The following is a 17,417-nucleotide window of genomic DNA, read 5'->3' on the forward strand; positions in this document are numbered from 1 at the left end:
AGGGTGCCGAGACACTGGAGGGCAGAATCCAGACAGAACCTTCCAGAAAGGGGACTTTCTGAGCTTCAGGTGGAGCCCTGGCATTTTGGGTTCCATCAGGCATAAGCACCAACACGGACTCGGGACAGAGCTTGAGGACAGTTTCTGGCTTGGGGCTGGCGCTGGGCTGGGGCTTGAATGGGCCTCACGGACCCCAGGGCAGGGCTGGCTCTCCTTCCTGCAACCTGTGACCCAAGGCAGGAAGTGAGAGCCTCCGCCTGCCCTCTGCACGCTGAGAGCAGCGTTTGGTTCTGATGATCCGTGTGTCTCATAGAGGGTGCTCCCACTCTGAAGGAGCCAGAAGCCTCCCTACGAAGGAACCACAAAGGCCTCGGCCAGGCAGCCCAGACACATGGTTCTCAGGGCCGCCAGGAGGCCAGGTGGCTGGCCTGCAGACCTGGGGAGGGAGGCCCGGAGAAGCAAGGTGCCACGAGGCGGAGTCCAGTTACGGTGCACACAGAGCAGTTCGGGTTGTTCTGTCCCCACAGGGCCCGCTCAGGTCAGGGCTTGGGGGAGGGTCCTGTGTCGGGAGAACACTAGACCCTGAGCTGAAGCCCCCACCCCCCACCATCCTGCTTCTCTTCTCTGGTTTGGTAAAGCATGAGGAAGGATTTCCTGCTGGGGTGAGACCCCAAAGCTGGGAAGTCGGCCTTGGAAGGGCAAGTCTTCGGTGCAGGAAGATGGGTGGGAATGACGATGGAGGGTGGAGGCAAGGAAGTCACTTTTAACTCCAGAGGTCCCCCCCACAGGGCTGTGTTCTCAGCCCAAATCGAAGGGTGGGGACAAGGCCTGAGCTTTGAGGGGCTAGAGTGTGTCGGATGGGAGCGCACTGATGACCCTGGGGGTTGGTCCTGTGTCTTCAGGCTGCAGCCCCCGTTCCCTGGAAAGGGGCTCCCTCGGAGGCACCAGCCTTTTTAGGTGGCCTAAAAGCAGCACAGGGTCAGGGAATGGATGAAAAGCTCCAGAGGAAGAGAATGGGGTGTGTGTGTGTGGTGGGGAGATGCGAATTCTAACTGCAGTCACTGGCACCCTTCCTCAGAGAACCATTCGGTAGGTGTGCAGTAGGTGCACACCTACCGAGCGTAACACTGGTGGCCGGCAGTGTTAAAAAGCACCCCCAGGGCCTAGAAGGGGAGATAGGGCATCTGGATGGGGGCATAGGGCAGTGGCTGACCGCCCCCCCCCAGAGGGGCCACTTTGCCCTGCACTATTGGGGTGCTCTGCTCCCAGCTGTGGAAGCCGGGGACTGGCGCCACTGCCAAGGGTCCCTGCGGTTGGCCCAGGGCCCAGTGGCTCCTCTGTGAACCTGGGTCAGTCCCGACTCCTCACCCCAGGATGGGAGAAGTTAGGGGAAAAGAGCCAATTCCGCCCTGAGAGGAGACCCTCGCCCAGGGAAAGTACTCCAAGCTGCCTCCAGGGGATGCTCCCCAGCAGCTTTCCTTGAGGGGCCCTGCCGCCCTCTGAGAGGGTGCTCCAGCCAAGCCATGTCCCCGGCTGGTTCCACTGCCACCTGCTGACCCGAGGAATTCGAGGGCAGAGAGGTTTGGTTCAGCTGCTTCCTTTATTAGAAACAAGTGAGATGTAACCAGTGGAACTACAATGCATTTGGTACTTCCTCCCCCACCCTGGAAATGGATGCCCCTCCCACAGCCCAGGGACAAGCCCAGACAAAAGTGAAGCTTCCCCCTTCTCTGTTCCCACATTTGGCCCACCTTGCCTGGAGTCAGTATCTTTGAATTGAAAGACTGTCCCACACAACCTCCCAGGCGACAGCCTGTTGGCGGGCCTGCCTTCACTCGGCAGCAGGGCAAAACCGAAGCTGACTTGCGTCTCCTCTGGTTCTGGGGCGGGTTGGTCAGGCCACAGGAAGGCTGCCCCCCTGGCTGGGTAGGCACTGGTCAGGGATGTGTTCGTCCCCCACCCCTGGCCTGACAGTTGGGTCCTTACCCTCTCCCAGATGGCAGCTTCGAGAAGCTACCCAGGCTTTTGGGCTATCCTTTCGGTTGGTTAAATGCTGGTCATCTTTGGGCAAAGAATTCAGACCACAGGGACCCCCACACCTGGGCTTCATTGAGCCGGCAAGGAAGGGGGTTAACGGCAGTTAGATGAGAGCTGCAGGCAAGGCCTGAATTTCCCATAAACTGGGTGCTGAGGGGGCTTGGTGTGGGCCAGCCTTCAAAACGGACGTCAGCGTCTTTGAGAGTAGGCACTGGGTGGGGGGGTGAGCCCTACACATATCTCCACCCAGAGCTGAGGCCTCCTTTCTACCCAGCTCTCTCCCCACACGGAGATCAGAGGCCGTGGGAATGTGCCAAGGGGTCAAATGTAGTCAATCCAAAGGCAGGAGGTACACATGTGGAAACATGGAGTCCAACAGCCCAGCAGTGCCAACAAGGAGTACTGGGGGCGGGGGGGGGGGGGCCATGCCCGGGAGGCCCTCCAACCACAGTTGCCGGAGTCAGGTCCCAGGTGAAGAGCTTGGAGGCCTCGGAGTCAGTCCCTTGTCTGGTCCACGCCAGCCACGGCTCCACCATCCTGTGGGGCTCCTTGTGGGGAGGCCCTGAACCCCAAGCAATGGTTCTCTCTGCACTCCCTGACCTGAAGTCCTGGCAAGGGTGGAGTGAAGAACCTGGGAACTGTTTGGACAAAAAGGAGACTAAGCAGGCATCAAGCTGACTCCTGTGGGCCGGGGCGACAGTGCCGAGGGCTGGACGAGGTCCCTACTGTGACATGACAGCAGAGTCCGGGGAGCAGGTCACATGGTCTTGGAGGGAGTCATGGGGGCCTTTCCAGGAGATGCTTCTTCTAGAGCAGGCTCAGACTCCATCTGTGACCTGGTCAACCGAGGCAAAGCTCACTCCGGTGCAGCCCCAATCTCAGCGGCAGCTGGGCCCAGGGCCAGAGCTGACAGAGCCTACAACAGGAAGCCTTTCCAAGTTCCAGGTCTCGCCCAGGGAAGGAGAGAGTCCGGCACTTCGTTCTTTGATATCCTCAGATGCATGCACAGGGTAAGCTGCTCTGGGAATTTGGGGCGCGGGGTGTCCGATGTCAGCCAAGGCTCTAAAGGCAAGCCCTGTCTCTCTGGCTCCTCCCGTCTGTGGAATGCAGTGCACATCTTGCTAAGAACAGCAGCTTCTTTGGTCTGGGTATCTTGGAGTCAAGGAGTCAAAAGTCAGCTGGGATCGCTGGTGCATGCAGTCTGCAGCATGGGGGAGAAGGGACGCCCTAGTGGCCGCCGGTGATAATGCAGGACAATGGGGCTGCAGGCTCCAGCAGCAGTCTCTACATAGAGTCCGGCCCAAGCACTTTGCTCCAGCTCTGGGGACTCTGCACAAGTTAGCCTCTGGCCAACCCGAAGCCCGAAACTCCGCTCTGTCAGCCTGCAGAGCAGGGCTTCAGTTAGTGGGAACTGGCTAAACCTGGCCGCCTGGCCAAAGCTTCCTCCCCCCTGCACGTAGGTGAAGGCAGCCAGGAAACCAGCTCACGCGCACGCCCCCCTCTCCTCCCGTTTACCTTCTCCTCAAGCAAAGATCCATACAAGCCTGCATGGGGCTTTCTGGCAATTCCAAGACCTGATCCTCCCAAGACCTACACGGACAGCCACGTGATCTGAGGCTCCGTCACTTCTGGGGAGACTGGCAGCATCAATAACCATCACCATCACCACAAAAATCCACAAAACCTCATTAGCGAAAATCAGATTCAAACCACAGCAACACGCCATCATTTCTGTCGTCAAATCCAGACCAGTGTCTGGCCACCGCTCCCTGCTACCACTCGCAGGCTGCGCATCTTGGAAAGAAGCACAAGAGATAGCCAATGGATCAGAAGGCACAGGCCAGGGGCTGGCGGCTGAAGGGGTCTGGATGTCGTCCCCACGCCATCCTTGGCCAGCCACCCCAGGGCTATCTGGGTGCCAGCTCTTTGCCCTCTCTAGGACGAGCTCAGCAGGGATTGCACTGGTCCGGTTCTCCACAAGGTCCCAGATGCTACAAGGAGGTCAAAGGTCTCCTTCAAACTACCAGTCACCCCAGGCAGTGGAAAAAACAATGTTGCGAGGGACTCATCCCTGTAAGGTTGGCAACAACAGTGGGCTAAAGAGCCGCTTAAAATCAGCTGGCAGGATGACTTCCCACAAGGAGCAGGGCTAGGATGGGAGTTCATAAATGAACTCTGCTTCCGCAGACAGTCCCTGCTGCCCAGTGACAGGATGTGGAAAAGGCCCGCCCTCTATGGAACGGCCGGAGTCGGGTCCCACCCAGGACGCCACCTGCGGTTCTGCGAGCTCCGAGCCCGCCCCAGGCTCTGCACTGTCCCTCCACCTTTCCCTGCCTTCTCAAAGTGAATCATTTCGGCCCATCCAGAAGGGGGACTGGAGAAGATTCCCCACATCCTCTTTCTCCTGCTCCCCCAAGAAAAGCCAATGCCTGCTTTCAGAACAAAACAATTCACTGTACCAATATGTGTTTGTCTGCCACTGTCCTTGGATTCTAAATCTGATGAATTATCTGGATTCAGTTTTCATTAGAGACCGAACATCCTTGTACATTTGGAACGTGAAAGATATTTAAAATATTTATATATATATAATATATATATATATACTTTTATTATTCACCCGTTAACTCCATAATATGCCAATCACGAGCTAGTTTTCAGCAGTTACATTCCCTTGATCACGGCTGCAGAAGGATGTGATTAATTGGAAAACAGGGAGACCAGAGTCACGGCCAGAGGTGACATCGCGCAGCCTACGCCATTGCAATACAATTGTCAAGTTCAGCGGCGGTTTGGTAAAGCCGGTTCAGTTCTGTCCCCTGTGCCAGGGATTCTCACGTTTGTGAAAAGACCAACAAGTGGTGGGGTTCCATTTCCTGGTTTGACTTCTCAGTGGCTTTATCCAGAATCTCACTGGCAACCGATTACTGTAACACCAGCCCAACCTAGGAGAGCCAATGGGGAGAGGCAGAGTTGAGCTGACAGTTGTCCCAAGTCTGTCCCCTTCCCTTCTCCCTCCACACCCCACTTCAGAAGTCCCAAAGGGCGGAGTACCCTCGGTGCCCCTGAGCTGTGTGAGCAGGCTCACGGGGAGCCTGGACCTTTCGCTCAACCCCTATGAGGGGCTTCCTACATCCCTCAGATCCTTTGAGGAAAGCAACCGCCAGTCCCAAGGCCTCTGTCCAGCTCATCGGTCACTGATTTTGTAAATGCTGATGACTCCACAGGGAACTGCTGAGGGTGACGCTGGGATGAGGGCAGAAGCCCAGAAGAGGAAACCCCTCAGATCCTTAGACTAGAACCTTCCTGGCTAAGTGCGGGCGGCAGTCCCCTGAGGTGGTCCCCAGTGCGCGGCTGAGGCGGCTCACCTCATGGGGGAGAGAAGCTGGAGACAAGCTTCTTGGTTTTGTGTGGCTCTGGGGCCTGTCTCCTTTGCCCCCCTCACACCAGCTGCTGAAGGGGAATGTGGGCCCTGCCGATGCTGGGGCTCAGACCCGTGGCCCCGTCTCTGCTGGCGACATGAACCCCCTGAGCCCAGCTGCACTGCTGGGCCCAGACGTTACCTTCTCCGCTCCCATGCTGGGGCATTTCCAATTGTAAAGGTAATACTGCAGGTTGCCGTCCCCTATGCCGAACTTGAGCTTCTCCAGGAAGGTTTTGTTCTCCATGAGATCCAGTGCATTGAACACGTCGAACCCTTTCTGCGGGGCAGCAGGAAGAAACAGGAACGGGTGAAGAGAGAGAGAGAAGCTGCCTTGCCTTCCTGTCCATTTCTACCACGTACATCCCAGCTGTGCGGCGACGCGCCCGGGAGAACCATCTCCCTTCGGAAGCCCCAGCTGCATCTGTGTTCGAGCCGAACTCTGCCAGCGCCTGCTCTCCAGGCTGGTTCTCGTGACTCTCAGAGCACCACACCACCAGGCCCCTAGTGGCCACCAAGTGCATCCTTGTGTCCTCGGCACCCCGGTCACTGCTCCTGTGGTTCTGTGTTAGGCCTCCCCAAAACACTGGGCACCGGCACAGTCTTCTCCGGAGACCAAGCCCCAAAGCGCGTCCTCTGAAAAGCTGGCTGCTATCAGTGGTTCAGCATCAGTGCTGCCCCTTAACTCCCTGACACCCCAACTACTAGGCCTTCACTGTGTCCCCTGGGCTTATGGCAGCTGCCACGCTGCTCCAAGACCGTGACAAAGACACTTCCTAAATCTCACCCAGTTGACCAGAAGGTCTTGCAGGGCACAAGCTGGACGGGCCACCATCCGGCCGGCCCATGTGGACTGGCCTCAGTTCAGGTAGGACCCACGAAGAAGGGCTGACTGACGCTGACCTCTTCGGGGGTCAAAGCAGCCCGGGCCCCACCCCCGCCACGCGCTACTGTCAGCCGCTCCGGTGACTCACCATGACAGAGACCCAGCTCCCCCTCCCAGGCTGGGGAAGTTGTGAGAACCCCTCTCCTCCCGGAGCAGGCCTGGCTACTCAGGCTCCTTGGCAGCGCCTCCCATGAGAACGAAACTCACTGAAATAAATCAGTAGTTCAATGCCTTCGCTTCCCGTTGACATTCCTCGCTCCCTCCTAGCGTGGAGCTGCTGGCTGAGAAGTGCTAGGCCCCTTCCTACGAGGAGCAGGAGGCCGAGCAGGGCCGGAAGCCCCGGCCTACAGGCAGCTGTGCCCACCACGGCTCCCACTGCCCCGTCCCCACGCCTCCCCGGGCCCTCCGGTCTCCTCACCATTTTGGCGAGAACAAGAGCGTCGCTCATGAGGTCTAGAAGAGGGGTCTGGGTGTGGACGTTGTAGAAAGAATAAGCAGCCTTTAGACTCTTGTGGGTTGGATGGTTCATGATGGTGGAGGGAAGCGTATAAAAGCTGAGGAAGTCTGTCACCTCACCATTTGCGTTCTGAAGGGAAAACAACGTAAGGAGGCAATGTCACACAGGCCTGGGGACGCTGCCGCCGGGAAGAGCTTCCTACGGCTCTCACACCACCCTCAGCAGCTCTGCCTCCCGAGATGACTGGGTGCACACCGAAACAGGGGGCGCAGGCAGGAGGGAACACACTGGTCAAGGGCACCTGGGGACAGAGCCAGGACGAGAATCCAGGCCGGACTGCGGGCTGCCCCTGCAGAGCGCTCCCTGTGGCCCACATCCCCGCTGACCCTGGCGGGCGCCACCATAAGCACAGGAGGCGGGTCTCCAAGGCTTACCGAGGAAGAGGGGCCTAGTTCTCTCTACCCCGTCACCTGCGCGGGGACTGGGGGTGGGGCAGGGGCAAGAAGGGCTCACGCCAAGTCCAGAGGGGATACTGTTAGCAAGTACAAGCTACGGCTTCCTCTCTGCAGGGAGGACCGAGCCCGGAGGCTCAAGGAAGTCTAGGAGGCCAACGCTGGCATCCATCAGTCGGGCCTCCGGTCCCCGAGCCGCTGGAGGAGAATGCCTCTCAGGGGCCCAGGACTGCCCTCCCCGCTCACCTCCACCACGAAAGTGTCGATGATGTTCTCCTGGGGGTAGAACCAGTGCTCCACCTCCTCCTGGCTCATGACTGGTGTGAGGTGAAACTGCTTCAGGTACCTGGTGAGGAGCTGGTGTACTACTGGAATGTCCTTTTTTTCCATTGGTCGCAGTCCAGCTGTCTTGGGCGTCTGGAAGGCAGACAGACGGGACAGTATCAGGTATGCTTGAACGTGAGCCTCTGGACTCCCCATCAAGTTCTGAAGGCACTGGAACCTTCAGACTGTCCCCCTTCCTACCCCAACCCTGGAGGCATCCACCCAGGCCATCAAGAGAGAACCCTCAGTAACCCCTGGCAGGGGCCTCTCATGGCCCCCACACGCTCAGGAGCAAGTCCTGCCTTGTCAGGATCTTCAGGCCTCTCCCTCCTAGTGAAGGCCACCCTCTCTGGCTGAGTCTATTGCTTCCATCTCTCATCCACATAGCCCAGGCCATTTTCCGAAGAAAACACAACCCATCCCACCCCTCCCTTGCTCTAAACTCCCTAATACAGAGCAGGAGACCTTCCACCCTCTGGACCAGTTGGCAGCTCTGACTGTCCTTCCTGTCCCTCTAGCTCAGTGGGTCTCAAAGGGGCTGATTCTGAATATAGGACAATATTCTGAGATATCTTCGGTTGTCACAACTAGAAGGGGTGCTACCGACATCTAGCAGAGAGAAGCCAGGGAAACTACCAAACACCTTATAATGTACAGGATGGTCCCCACAACACAATTACCCAGCCCCAAATGTCAATGGTGCCATGAGGGAACAAAACCCTCATGGATGTGCTGGGGTGGGCACAGGCCCGGGCTACCCATCCACCTAGCAAAGCCCTTCTTGGCTCCTTTTCTCCAAACCCTCGCCCCCTTGTCCCACTGCGCTGCAGCTGATCTGTCTATGCTGGTGTCTCTCCACTGGACTAGGAGGAGCACTTCACAGACCAGCTCCTTGCCTAGGCATGCTGGAACCCCTGGGCCCGGCAGAGTTGACACCCCGGGCCCACTTTGTCTGTCTGCTTGGACCCTGCCACACCAGTCTGCTTCCAGCTGGGCCTGCTGCAAGTTAAATTCTGAAGAAAAGCACCAAACTCCTGGGACTTCATCTTAAATCAGGATCCTACCCCACAGCTGCTTTTTCTTAAGGCAGGCTTCCGTGGAATGAACCCATGTGATGTTCTGGAGTAAATACTGGGTCTCACAGAACATCCCCAAAGATTCAGGACACAAGACAGGGTCAGCCAAATCTGGAAGCAGGGTGGGGTAACAGTTTATACAGCTCGGGTACCGTGTGATTCAACTGCTTCTCTGTAGAAACTGCCTTTTTTTTTTTTTTAAAAAAATTTCATTTGTTTATTTTACTGACAGAGATCACAAGTGGGCAGAGAGGCAGACAGAGAGAGAGATGGAAGCAGGCTCCCTGCGGAACAGAGAGCCCGATGTGGGGCTTGATCCCAGGACCCTCAGATCGTGACCTGAGCCCCGAAAGGCAGAGGCTTTAATCCACTGAGCCACCCAGGCACCCCTAGAAACTGCTTTCAAAGAGCTGTTCCAGGACCTCAGCCACCCAAATTCCCCACTAATCCTGTATCTCCGGAGAACACTTACTGACCTCATTTCTACATGGCAGCTCCCACAAGGACACCTCAAATTCTGCACTGAAAGGGGCTCTCACCCACGGGCGGGGAGATCCAGAGACAGTCTTCTGGCTACGACACTACTTTAAGAATGCCCTCTGCCTGCCTGGAACTCAGGATAAATCTGTCCTCACAATAGGAGGAGAAGACACCCATCATAGCCCCCCGAATCTGTTTTCTGGGGCGGCATCTAACTGTCACAGTCTCTCAAAACAGGACACGACTGACCCGGACTCGGTGGTGGACCAGCCTGATCCCAGGGTGATTAAGCCAGCCTGATAGCCAACAAAGGCAGGCAGGGAGCCCCCTGATCGGTGGGCACCCAATAACCATGCTGACCCTGGAAGCTCTGCAGGAGGACAAGCGACTTTGAGGTAATCAGGCTCCCCAAACCAGGCACAAGCAGAGAATGAGCAGTGGCATTTCTTCCATTGGAAAATTAGGTAAACTGAGACCCAGAACAGAAAACCAGCTGCCTACTCCTTCAACTGGCCAGACCTGGACTGGGGGGACTGGGATTAGAAATCTGGGCAACCCTCCCAGGCTTGGGTCACCCCTTCTTCCCCTCAGTGACAGAGGCTGGAAAGATACTCTAGCTTATTTACACAGGCCCTGGGCGGCGCTGCGGTTCGGTGAACAGGTTTTTCTTTCTATTTATGCCTCGCTCGGGCTCCAGTCACAAAGAATAGGTGTTCTCTGAGCTCATCAACAGCTGACATGGTAGCTAGCCCAGGTGCAGACACAGGAGAACTGAGAAAGCCAAACTAAAATAAAATCTTTGCTATAGACAGCAGAGACAACAGGGACAGAAAGCTGAGGAATTAGGAAACTCTGAGTTGGGTCACTTCTCTGATGCTCCCCCATTCCCATGGCCCCACCAAAGCCTTGCTGCGTTCCTGCTGAGGGCCGGGCTCTCAGCCTCTCCCACTCCCCCATCCCCAACCACCATCCCGGAGCACCACTGGCCTCTGGCAGTCGGTAGAGCTTCATGGTACGCTGCATGGTCATATTTCTGCTCAGGTGGGAGAACTTCACTTCAATCAGCTTCCGTGGGTTTAGGGACCGATGCCAGTACCTGTGGGGGACACCAATATCCTATCCTCAAGAGAATTCTGGCAAGTCCCACGGAGAGCGATGGCATGGTACTCTCCAGATGGCCAGCAGGTGGCGTGAGAGACACACCATGCCCCAAGAGCGCCCGGGGCCAGCACTGGGCTCTCCAACAAGCCCCCAGTAAATTCACAGCTGCCACAGCTCTCCCTGAATTTTCTGTCTACTTTTCTTGCCCCAGTTCCAAAAGCCAAGTCCATCTCAGTTCTCAGAATGTGCATCTTCCTCCTCCCTCCTCTACTGCATTTGCCTGGTGTTTCAATTCTGAAGTTCTTTTTTTTTTTTTTAAGATTTTATTTATTTATTTGACAGTGAGAGATCACAAGTAGGCAGAGAGGCAGGCAGAGAGAGAGGAGGAAGCAGGCTCCCTGCTGAGCAGAGAGCCCAATGTGGGACTCGATCCCAGGACCCTGAGATCTTGACCTGAGCCGAATGGAGCGGCTTAACCCACTGAGCCACCCAGGCGCCCTCAATTCTGTCATAGATGTGGATGTTTGCTGGAATGGCACTGTCACACATTGTCACACATTCTTGAAGCAGAGACTGTTCAATTGCTTAAAACAACTTTCTGGGGCAGAGGCTGTCTTTGGGTCCTGCTGGGATCAGACATGCTCTCTTTGGCCCACAGAATATTCAAAACAAAATGAAGCCAACCACTTAAAACTCCTGGACATTTACTATCAAAACTCAGCTTTGGGCTGGTCCGTAAAAACTTCAAAACCCCAACAGAATGACCCCCACTTCCAAAAGGTGGGAATCAGCAGGACTGGAGAATGGTGAACCCCTCTGGTCAGGGCACCCACTCTCCAGTCTGTTCCTACAAACTCCCCCTTCACTCTTCTGTGCCCTGCACCTGGCTCCCGTGGGCAGACACCAACCCCCTTATCAGACAGGAGAGAAGCAGGATGCTCCCGGGCCAGAGATGCAAGCTCCTTAGCGAGAGCGGGCACAGCCAAGACCAGGGAGTGCCTGGCGGGAGACTTTTACCTGCAGGTGCCGACAGGCTTTGGTAATACCACCCCGGCAGTGTAAACAGCTTGGAAAATGCCCTCGAGGTGAACCCGCCGGGTTATCTCCCGGATCAGGACTGGAGCCACCCTCTTGGAGCGCAGCTTCTTGTGGACACACAGGAAATTGATCTCCACCATCTTCTTCTCTCTGGAGAGAAAGGAAAACCCCCCAGGGACCGGCTTTTAATGAGGAAGGTAATCCCTTCAAGATCCGGGAGCCCGCTGCCCCCCTGCTCTGCAACACCAAGCAAGGAAGCCACTCCTTTCAACCAGACCCCACTGTCAGAGGGAGGTGGGACTCAAGCCAACTTCTTTACTTGGAGGCACCACCAGGACCTGCTTGGTGAAACCCCACGAGCAGGATGCGGAAGTCTCCCCTATAGCTGGCAGGGCATCTCAGAGTTAAGTCAAGGGCTAGCTTGGAATGTCAAGGGTTCTGACACCCACAGGAATCTCGATCTTGAAGCCCAGAGGACTGTGGTGGTTGGTTCTGATGTTTCCAGGGAAAATGGAGAGCAGAGCTCAGAGCCCCCACAATTGGATGTTGAGTCACACTGGCTGGGGCCCACTTCTGAAGTCGCTAAAGTGCGCCAATGTGTGACAGGCGTTATAAGCGCCAACAGGCCCCGTGCAGATAGCTCCCCGGACCTCACCGTGGACCCCATCCAGCCCAGATCACCAACAAGAGAACCAGCAGCAACTCAGTGCAACAGACAGACAGTTCCTGTTATGAATTTCTATTCCCAGGACCTGAGTTCCTTCCCTTCACCCTTTCTTCCGTGGAAGGTATGCATATCTTTTCTACCCCGCTCCCAGACCAAGCAGGATGGCGGCAACGTGGTAGGCGGTTGGCGCTGGTGCTTACGTGTCATAGATGTGGATGTTTGCTGGAATGGCACTGATGAACCCAACCAGTTTCCGACTTGAGACCACTCGAACCCCGCAGTGCCACTGGGGGAGCCAGCCAGGCGGCCGGAGAGCCCTAGAAGAGAGACAGAGGCTGTGGCTGCAGGAGACCAGTGTGCTGGCCAGATGGTTTGCGCTCCACAGAGGAGTCTGTTCTCACCTCCTACTCTACCTCTCTGGGGTTAACAGCTAATTCTCTCTAGGGCCAAGCCCTCCTGGACACACATGGGCCCCTTCCTGCGGCTCAGCCCACCTGGCCCACTCACCCACCCAATCCAAGGCTGTCATACTGAGGACTTTGCACCCGATCGAATTTCTTTGTGCTCGCTCACTTTGCTCGCTTAAGCCAGATGACCGGCTCAGAGTTGGAGAGTCCCATGGTTGTGAGTCGATCATGGAGGCCCCTGAGGTCTGGTTTCCACCTTCCCTCCAGGCACCATCAGCCCCTCTTTCTGCCTGCCCAGTCTTCCCTTTCAGGCAGTCCCTCTCCAGTCCAGCAGGGCCATTTTCAGATAATCAAGCATGCTCAGGAACTGGAGAGAAAATGACTTGTTTTTTTTTTTAAAGACTTTATCTATTTATTTATTTGACAAAGAGATCACAAGTAGGCAGAGAGGCAGGCAGAGAGAGAGGAGGAAGCAGGCTCCCTGTGGAGCAAAGAGCCTGATGCAGGGCTCGATCCCAGAACCCTGGGATCACGACCTGAGCTAAAGGCAGAGGCTTTAACCCACTGAGCCACCCAGGCACTCCCTCTTTTTTCTTTTGAAATCTCATTCCTCCTTCCCTTCTTATACCAAGTCACCATGTAACACTCTTCTTCTGGGAAAAAAATGCCACTAAATCCTCCCTCATCCAGTCATTCTGCCTTAAATAAGGTTTCGATACCTAACTCCACTAGAAACAACTTTCCTTCAGATGTGGGAACTCAAAATGGACACCCTCATTTGCCATTCAGAGGCTGGTTCTTAACAGGGAAAGTAGGCCCGCCATGGGGTCCTGCCACGCGCCCCGCCCGAGCCGCCAAGAAGGCCTCATGGCTCACCACAGCAGAAAGTCCGGGGAGTAGTCGAATCGGAACATATTGTCGTCGTCTTCCACGTAGTTCTCATTCAGGAGGCCATAGAGCTCTTTCAGCTGCGGAGAGACAAGTGGCCACCTCAGAGCCACCCTGCCATCGTGGGGGGCTTTGGAGTGGGGGGAGGCGACCCTAACTCCCTGGGGCTCTAAGCTTTCCAGAAGTACAAGGCAAACTACAAAAAACCAGGTTTCATCTCATACATCTGTTTGTTTTTTTAAGGACTTTTTAAAAAAAGATTTTATTTATTTATTTGACACACAGAGAGAGATCACAAGTAGGCAGAACAGCAGGCAGAGAGAGAGGGGGAAGCAGGCTTCCCGCTGAGCAGAGAGCCCGATGCAGGGCTCGATCCCAGGACGGTGGGATCATGACCTGAGCCGAAGGCAGAGGCTTAACCCACTGAGCCACCCAGGCGCCCCTCATAAATCTGTTTTGCTCCTGGCATGGCAGGGACTCTTTTGGAACAAGCACCCTGGCTGAACTAGGGAACTGAGCCCCCGAGAGCCAGAGCGGCAGACTTTAGTACATTACAGCGACAGAGTAAGAATGGCATCCCACTACCCAGCCACTCCGTTGTAAGATGGAGAATGAACACACAGATGAACCGGAAAACAACTGCCCGCCAGAAAGGTAGCGCCTTGGGGAGCTACACAGCTTAACGCTCCAACCACCTGAGAAGCCAGAGACTATTTAATGCGGCATCTTGGGGGTGAGTGCCCGGCTGGTGAAGTAGGTGACTCTTGGGCTTGGGTTTGCGAGTCTGAGCCCCACACTGGGCGTAGAGATTACTTAAAAAATAAAATACTAAAAAAAAATATGGCGTCTTGGGCAGGCCTCAGAGGCAAGATGGGGGCCAAGGTGGGGTGGGTGTGTGTGCGTGTATGTGCATATGTGCACACACACATGCAGGTACACACGCGCATGTCCTCTCCAACCTACTTGGATCGGCTCTCAAGAAAGTCCCTGAGGAAGGCCTGAGGAGCAGCTGTCTCCACATGACAGCAGGGCTCATGGAAAATGGCGCCCAATCCACAGAGCAGCCTGCCCAGGCCTACTCACCACACCACGGTCCCCCAGGTCCAGGGCATCCCAGGTGAAGCCCTGGGGCAGGGTGTAGGGCTCCTGGCGGATGTTGTCTTTGTCAGGCTCCACAGGCCCATGGGTGTTCACCACTTCTCCTGGAAGAAGAGCACAGCTGTGAGCCTCACCCTCTGTCTTGGAGTGGGGGGTGGGGAACTCAGCTCAAACATCGACCCCAGCAAATTCCTCCTGTCCCTAGGAGCCCTCCATCTAGAAGAACACTTTGTGCTTGGCAATTGCAGACCGTCTCTCCATCTACCCTTAGTCCCCAACGGAGAGCCAACTCATAGCAAAGCCTCAGAACAATCACTGAGATCCAAGGTGGTTGGTTTTTTTGGAAATTCTTTTACATCTCCCTTTGGTTACTAAATGGCAAACATTTATCTTGACTCATTTGGCTTCCTGCCTTCCGGCTGGTATAAAAAGGACCATCATGGTCCTGGCCCAGGCCCATCAACCTGGATGGATTTATAAGGAGTTGCAACAAGGCTGCTTTTGTGTCAACAGCAACAACAATGTACGGGGCCCACTGCTGAACCAGACGATGGCAGAGAGGCGCCAGGCTCAATCTCGGCCCTGCCAGCCTTGGCCTTCAGCAATGTGGGCCAGTTAACTGCTTCTGCCAGCTTGGGCCCTCAGTGTTTACAGAGCCCTACAAGTGTCTTTAGGCTGAATCAATGAATCTACACAATGCTGCCGGGAAGTTACCCTCTGCCACGCCCCCGCCCTGGATGGCGCCCTTCCTCTGTGCAGTGTGGGGACAGTGCTGGGGGCGGGGAGGGGTGGGCTCAGATGATTCGGCTCTGATGCCCACGCATGAGATACACCTGAACAAACTTGACCACTTATTTTTGGCCCTTGGAATGATTTGGTTTCCACATTCAGAACTCATTCATATTCACACTTGGAAGAATGCAATGTTTAGTACATTCTGAAAACGGAATCTTCAAAAGGGACCAACTCAGGACACTGCTTGCTCCCAGCATCCGGCTCTGTACACACTCGGCACTCAATTCAGGCCTTCACTGACTTGCAGAGCCCTGGCCCAAATATGTCATTCCAACGTGCTGAAGGCAGCGGTAACGGACCCGTGGAGCAGGTGTAGTAGGAGAGACCACCTCAGGCTGTGAGGTGAGGACAAGGCCATTAGGACTGACCGTCTCATTCTCCCTCACTCAGCACATGTACCGAGCACCGACCCACGTCAAGACACTGGGCACAAGTGCACAGCAGGGAAAAGACAAGGTCCCGGTCCCCACAAGATGGACCACCTTTTGGGGAAGTATTTAGTAAGTCATTACCAATGTGTTAGGGGTCACAAACTGGAAAGTGCAGGCAAGGAAGCAACCGGCCACCTCCTATTTACCATCTGGCTTCCCGGGAGATTTGCTTGGGAAAGAGGTTGTATTTTTCTTCCCTAATTTAGAAACTGGCCTTTTGATTTATTCATAAAATAGCCCCAATGAATTAATTTAACATAAGTCAATCTACTTCCAGTCCACTGCCATGTGAAATGTTTGGTGCTCACAAAGCCGAGAGGTCTACCTCCTCAGCAGGTCCCAAGGACCTCTCTGCCAGTCCTGTGGAGGTGCTGGTTGGTCCCTGCCGTGTATTGAATTTATACCTTTTTTCAAAATACATTTAACTTCAAAACCTCTTTCTTATTTTTTCCTAAAATGATTTCCATGGACAAGATATTCGTAGTCTTCCCCACTGTACTACAATCATCGCAAGGCCAAATCTTTCTCCCTAGGCTGGTTACCAGGGCCTGTGCAATGAGCATTTCCATTCGCTCCTTCACCACGTGTTCGTGGAATCCCAGGGCACAGCAGTCCTGGGGCAGGAGCTCATGTGATGGGATGGCACAAGCCCTGGTCACCACAGGCCCTGACAGACAGGTGAGCAGGCACCTCCCCTGCAGCAGGAAGAGGGTCCCTGACCATGATAAGCCAGCTTTCCTAGGTCATCTCAAGGCTCTTTGGTATCTGCAAGCCATAGCTGACAAGGTAGAGTTCCAGGACTCTGGGGTGCCAACAGAGCTGGGGAGCAGCCCTAGGCTCCTGCACAGTCCTGCCGGCAGCTGCCACCTTCAGGGAGAAGCGGGTCTTCCACCTTCTCCTCGGGGCTCTCGAGCGCCCCCTGCTGTGCAGGGGTGGGAAACTGCCAGAGAATGGTCAGGGTACATACAGCCAAAGGTCACTAGGCCACCCGACCCAGTAACCAAGTAAGGATGCTGGGAACTTTAAAAAGAAAACTTTGTACTTTCAGAGGGTTCCTTTCTGTACATTCTCCCCCCAAAATTCTCTCTGCCTTTCAACATCAAAGACCCAAAACCACGTACCACAGCAACCATGAGCGACTTGGAAGCAAAGAACATGAGATTTGGGAGACTGGGAACCAAACGGACAGGGCAAGGAAGAGGGTGAGAGTGGGGAGGCTTCTCTCTCACAGCCCAAACCACGTACAAGTCTGAGTTCTCCCTTGGGTAGTTACTTGTACAAACGAGTCTAAGAATGGCGAAATTCCAATCCACAGAGGGGATTCAAAGTTTATTTGAGAACAGAACTGCGTGTGCATTTGGGAACACAGAACCGTCACGGTCACACAGCCTAAAACAGCTGCTGTTCAAAAGCCTCCTCCGTGGCGAATTTAGGACTGTAAACTACAAAATCCCAGCTAGCGGTATACAATCTAATCACACCTCTCCCGACAAGGTGAGCAGTAAACAGTACACTTGAAAGGCTTCTCGACCACTGGTGGGGAAGATCACGGCAAGAAGAAGCTGTAAGACACACTACCCCAAGGAAAACTAGGCTGGCACCTCAACCACGCAGGCCAACCGAAGCTTCTGATGTGGTACTCCCTGCGGGTCGCCTCACGAAAACAAAGGAAGCCTTCTTTTAGGTCTGACCATGGACCGGAAAGGCAGACTGGTCAGGTGCTAAGAGCAACAGCTCTTCCCCCGGGCCCCACGTCACACACAGCCCGGGAGGCACATCCAGAAGAAATAACAGCTGAGCTCGTTCCACCTTCCTGAGGGCGTCAGGGCTCCTGTAGCAACCGTGTGGCTTTGTCACAA

General features: G+C 55.2%; 1 protein-coding gene across 1 annotated transcript in view; it reads right to left on the reverse strand.

Annotated features, from left to right (window-relative positions):
* Nucleotides 1–4,631: 4,631 nt before the first annotated feature.
* The window catches only part of NMT1 (N-myristoyltransferase 1), a 28,842-nt gene continuing 16,056 nt past the window's right edge, over nt 4,632–17,417 (reverse strand). Inside the window, exons 4-12 of the mRNA XM_059380131.1 lie at nt 14,318–14,436; nt 13,223–13,314; nt 12,140–12,256; nt 11,252–11,422; nt 10,121–10,229; nt 7,500–7,670; nt 6,763–6,930; nt 5,601–5,738; nt 4,632–4,982 (exon numbers count right to left, since the gene is read on the reverse strand). Coding sequence (XP_059236114.1) covers nt 4,962–4,982; nt 5,601–5,738; nt 6,763–6,930; nt 7,500–7,670; nt 10,121–10,229; nt 11,252–11,422; nt 12,140–12,256; nt 13,223–13,314; nt 14,318–14,436 — 1,106 coding nt within the window. The 3' untranslated portion in view covers nt 4,632–4,961. The remainder of the gene's footprint in view (nt 4,983–5,600; nt 5,739–6,762; nt 6,931–7,499; nt 7,671–10,120; nt 10,230–11,251; nt 11,423–12,139; nt 12,257–13,222; nt 13,315–14,317; nt 14,437–17,417) is intronic.

Source organism: Mustela nigripes, chromosome 16 (assembly GCF_022355385.1).
Source record: "Mustela nigripes isolate SB6536 chromosome 16, MUSNIG.SB6536, whole genome shotgun sequence".
NCBI lineage: Eukaryota > Metazoa > Chordata > Mammalia > Carnivora > Mustelidae > Mustela > Mustela nigripes.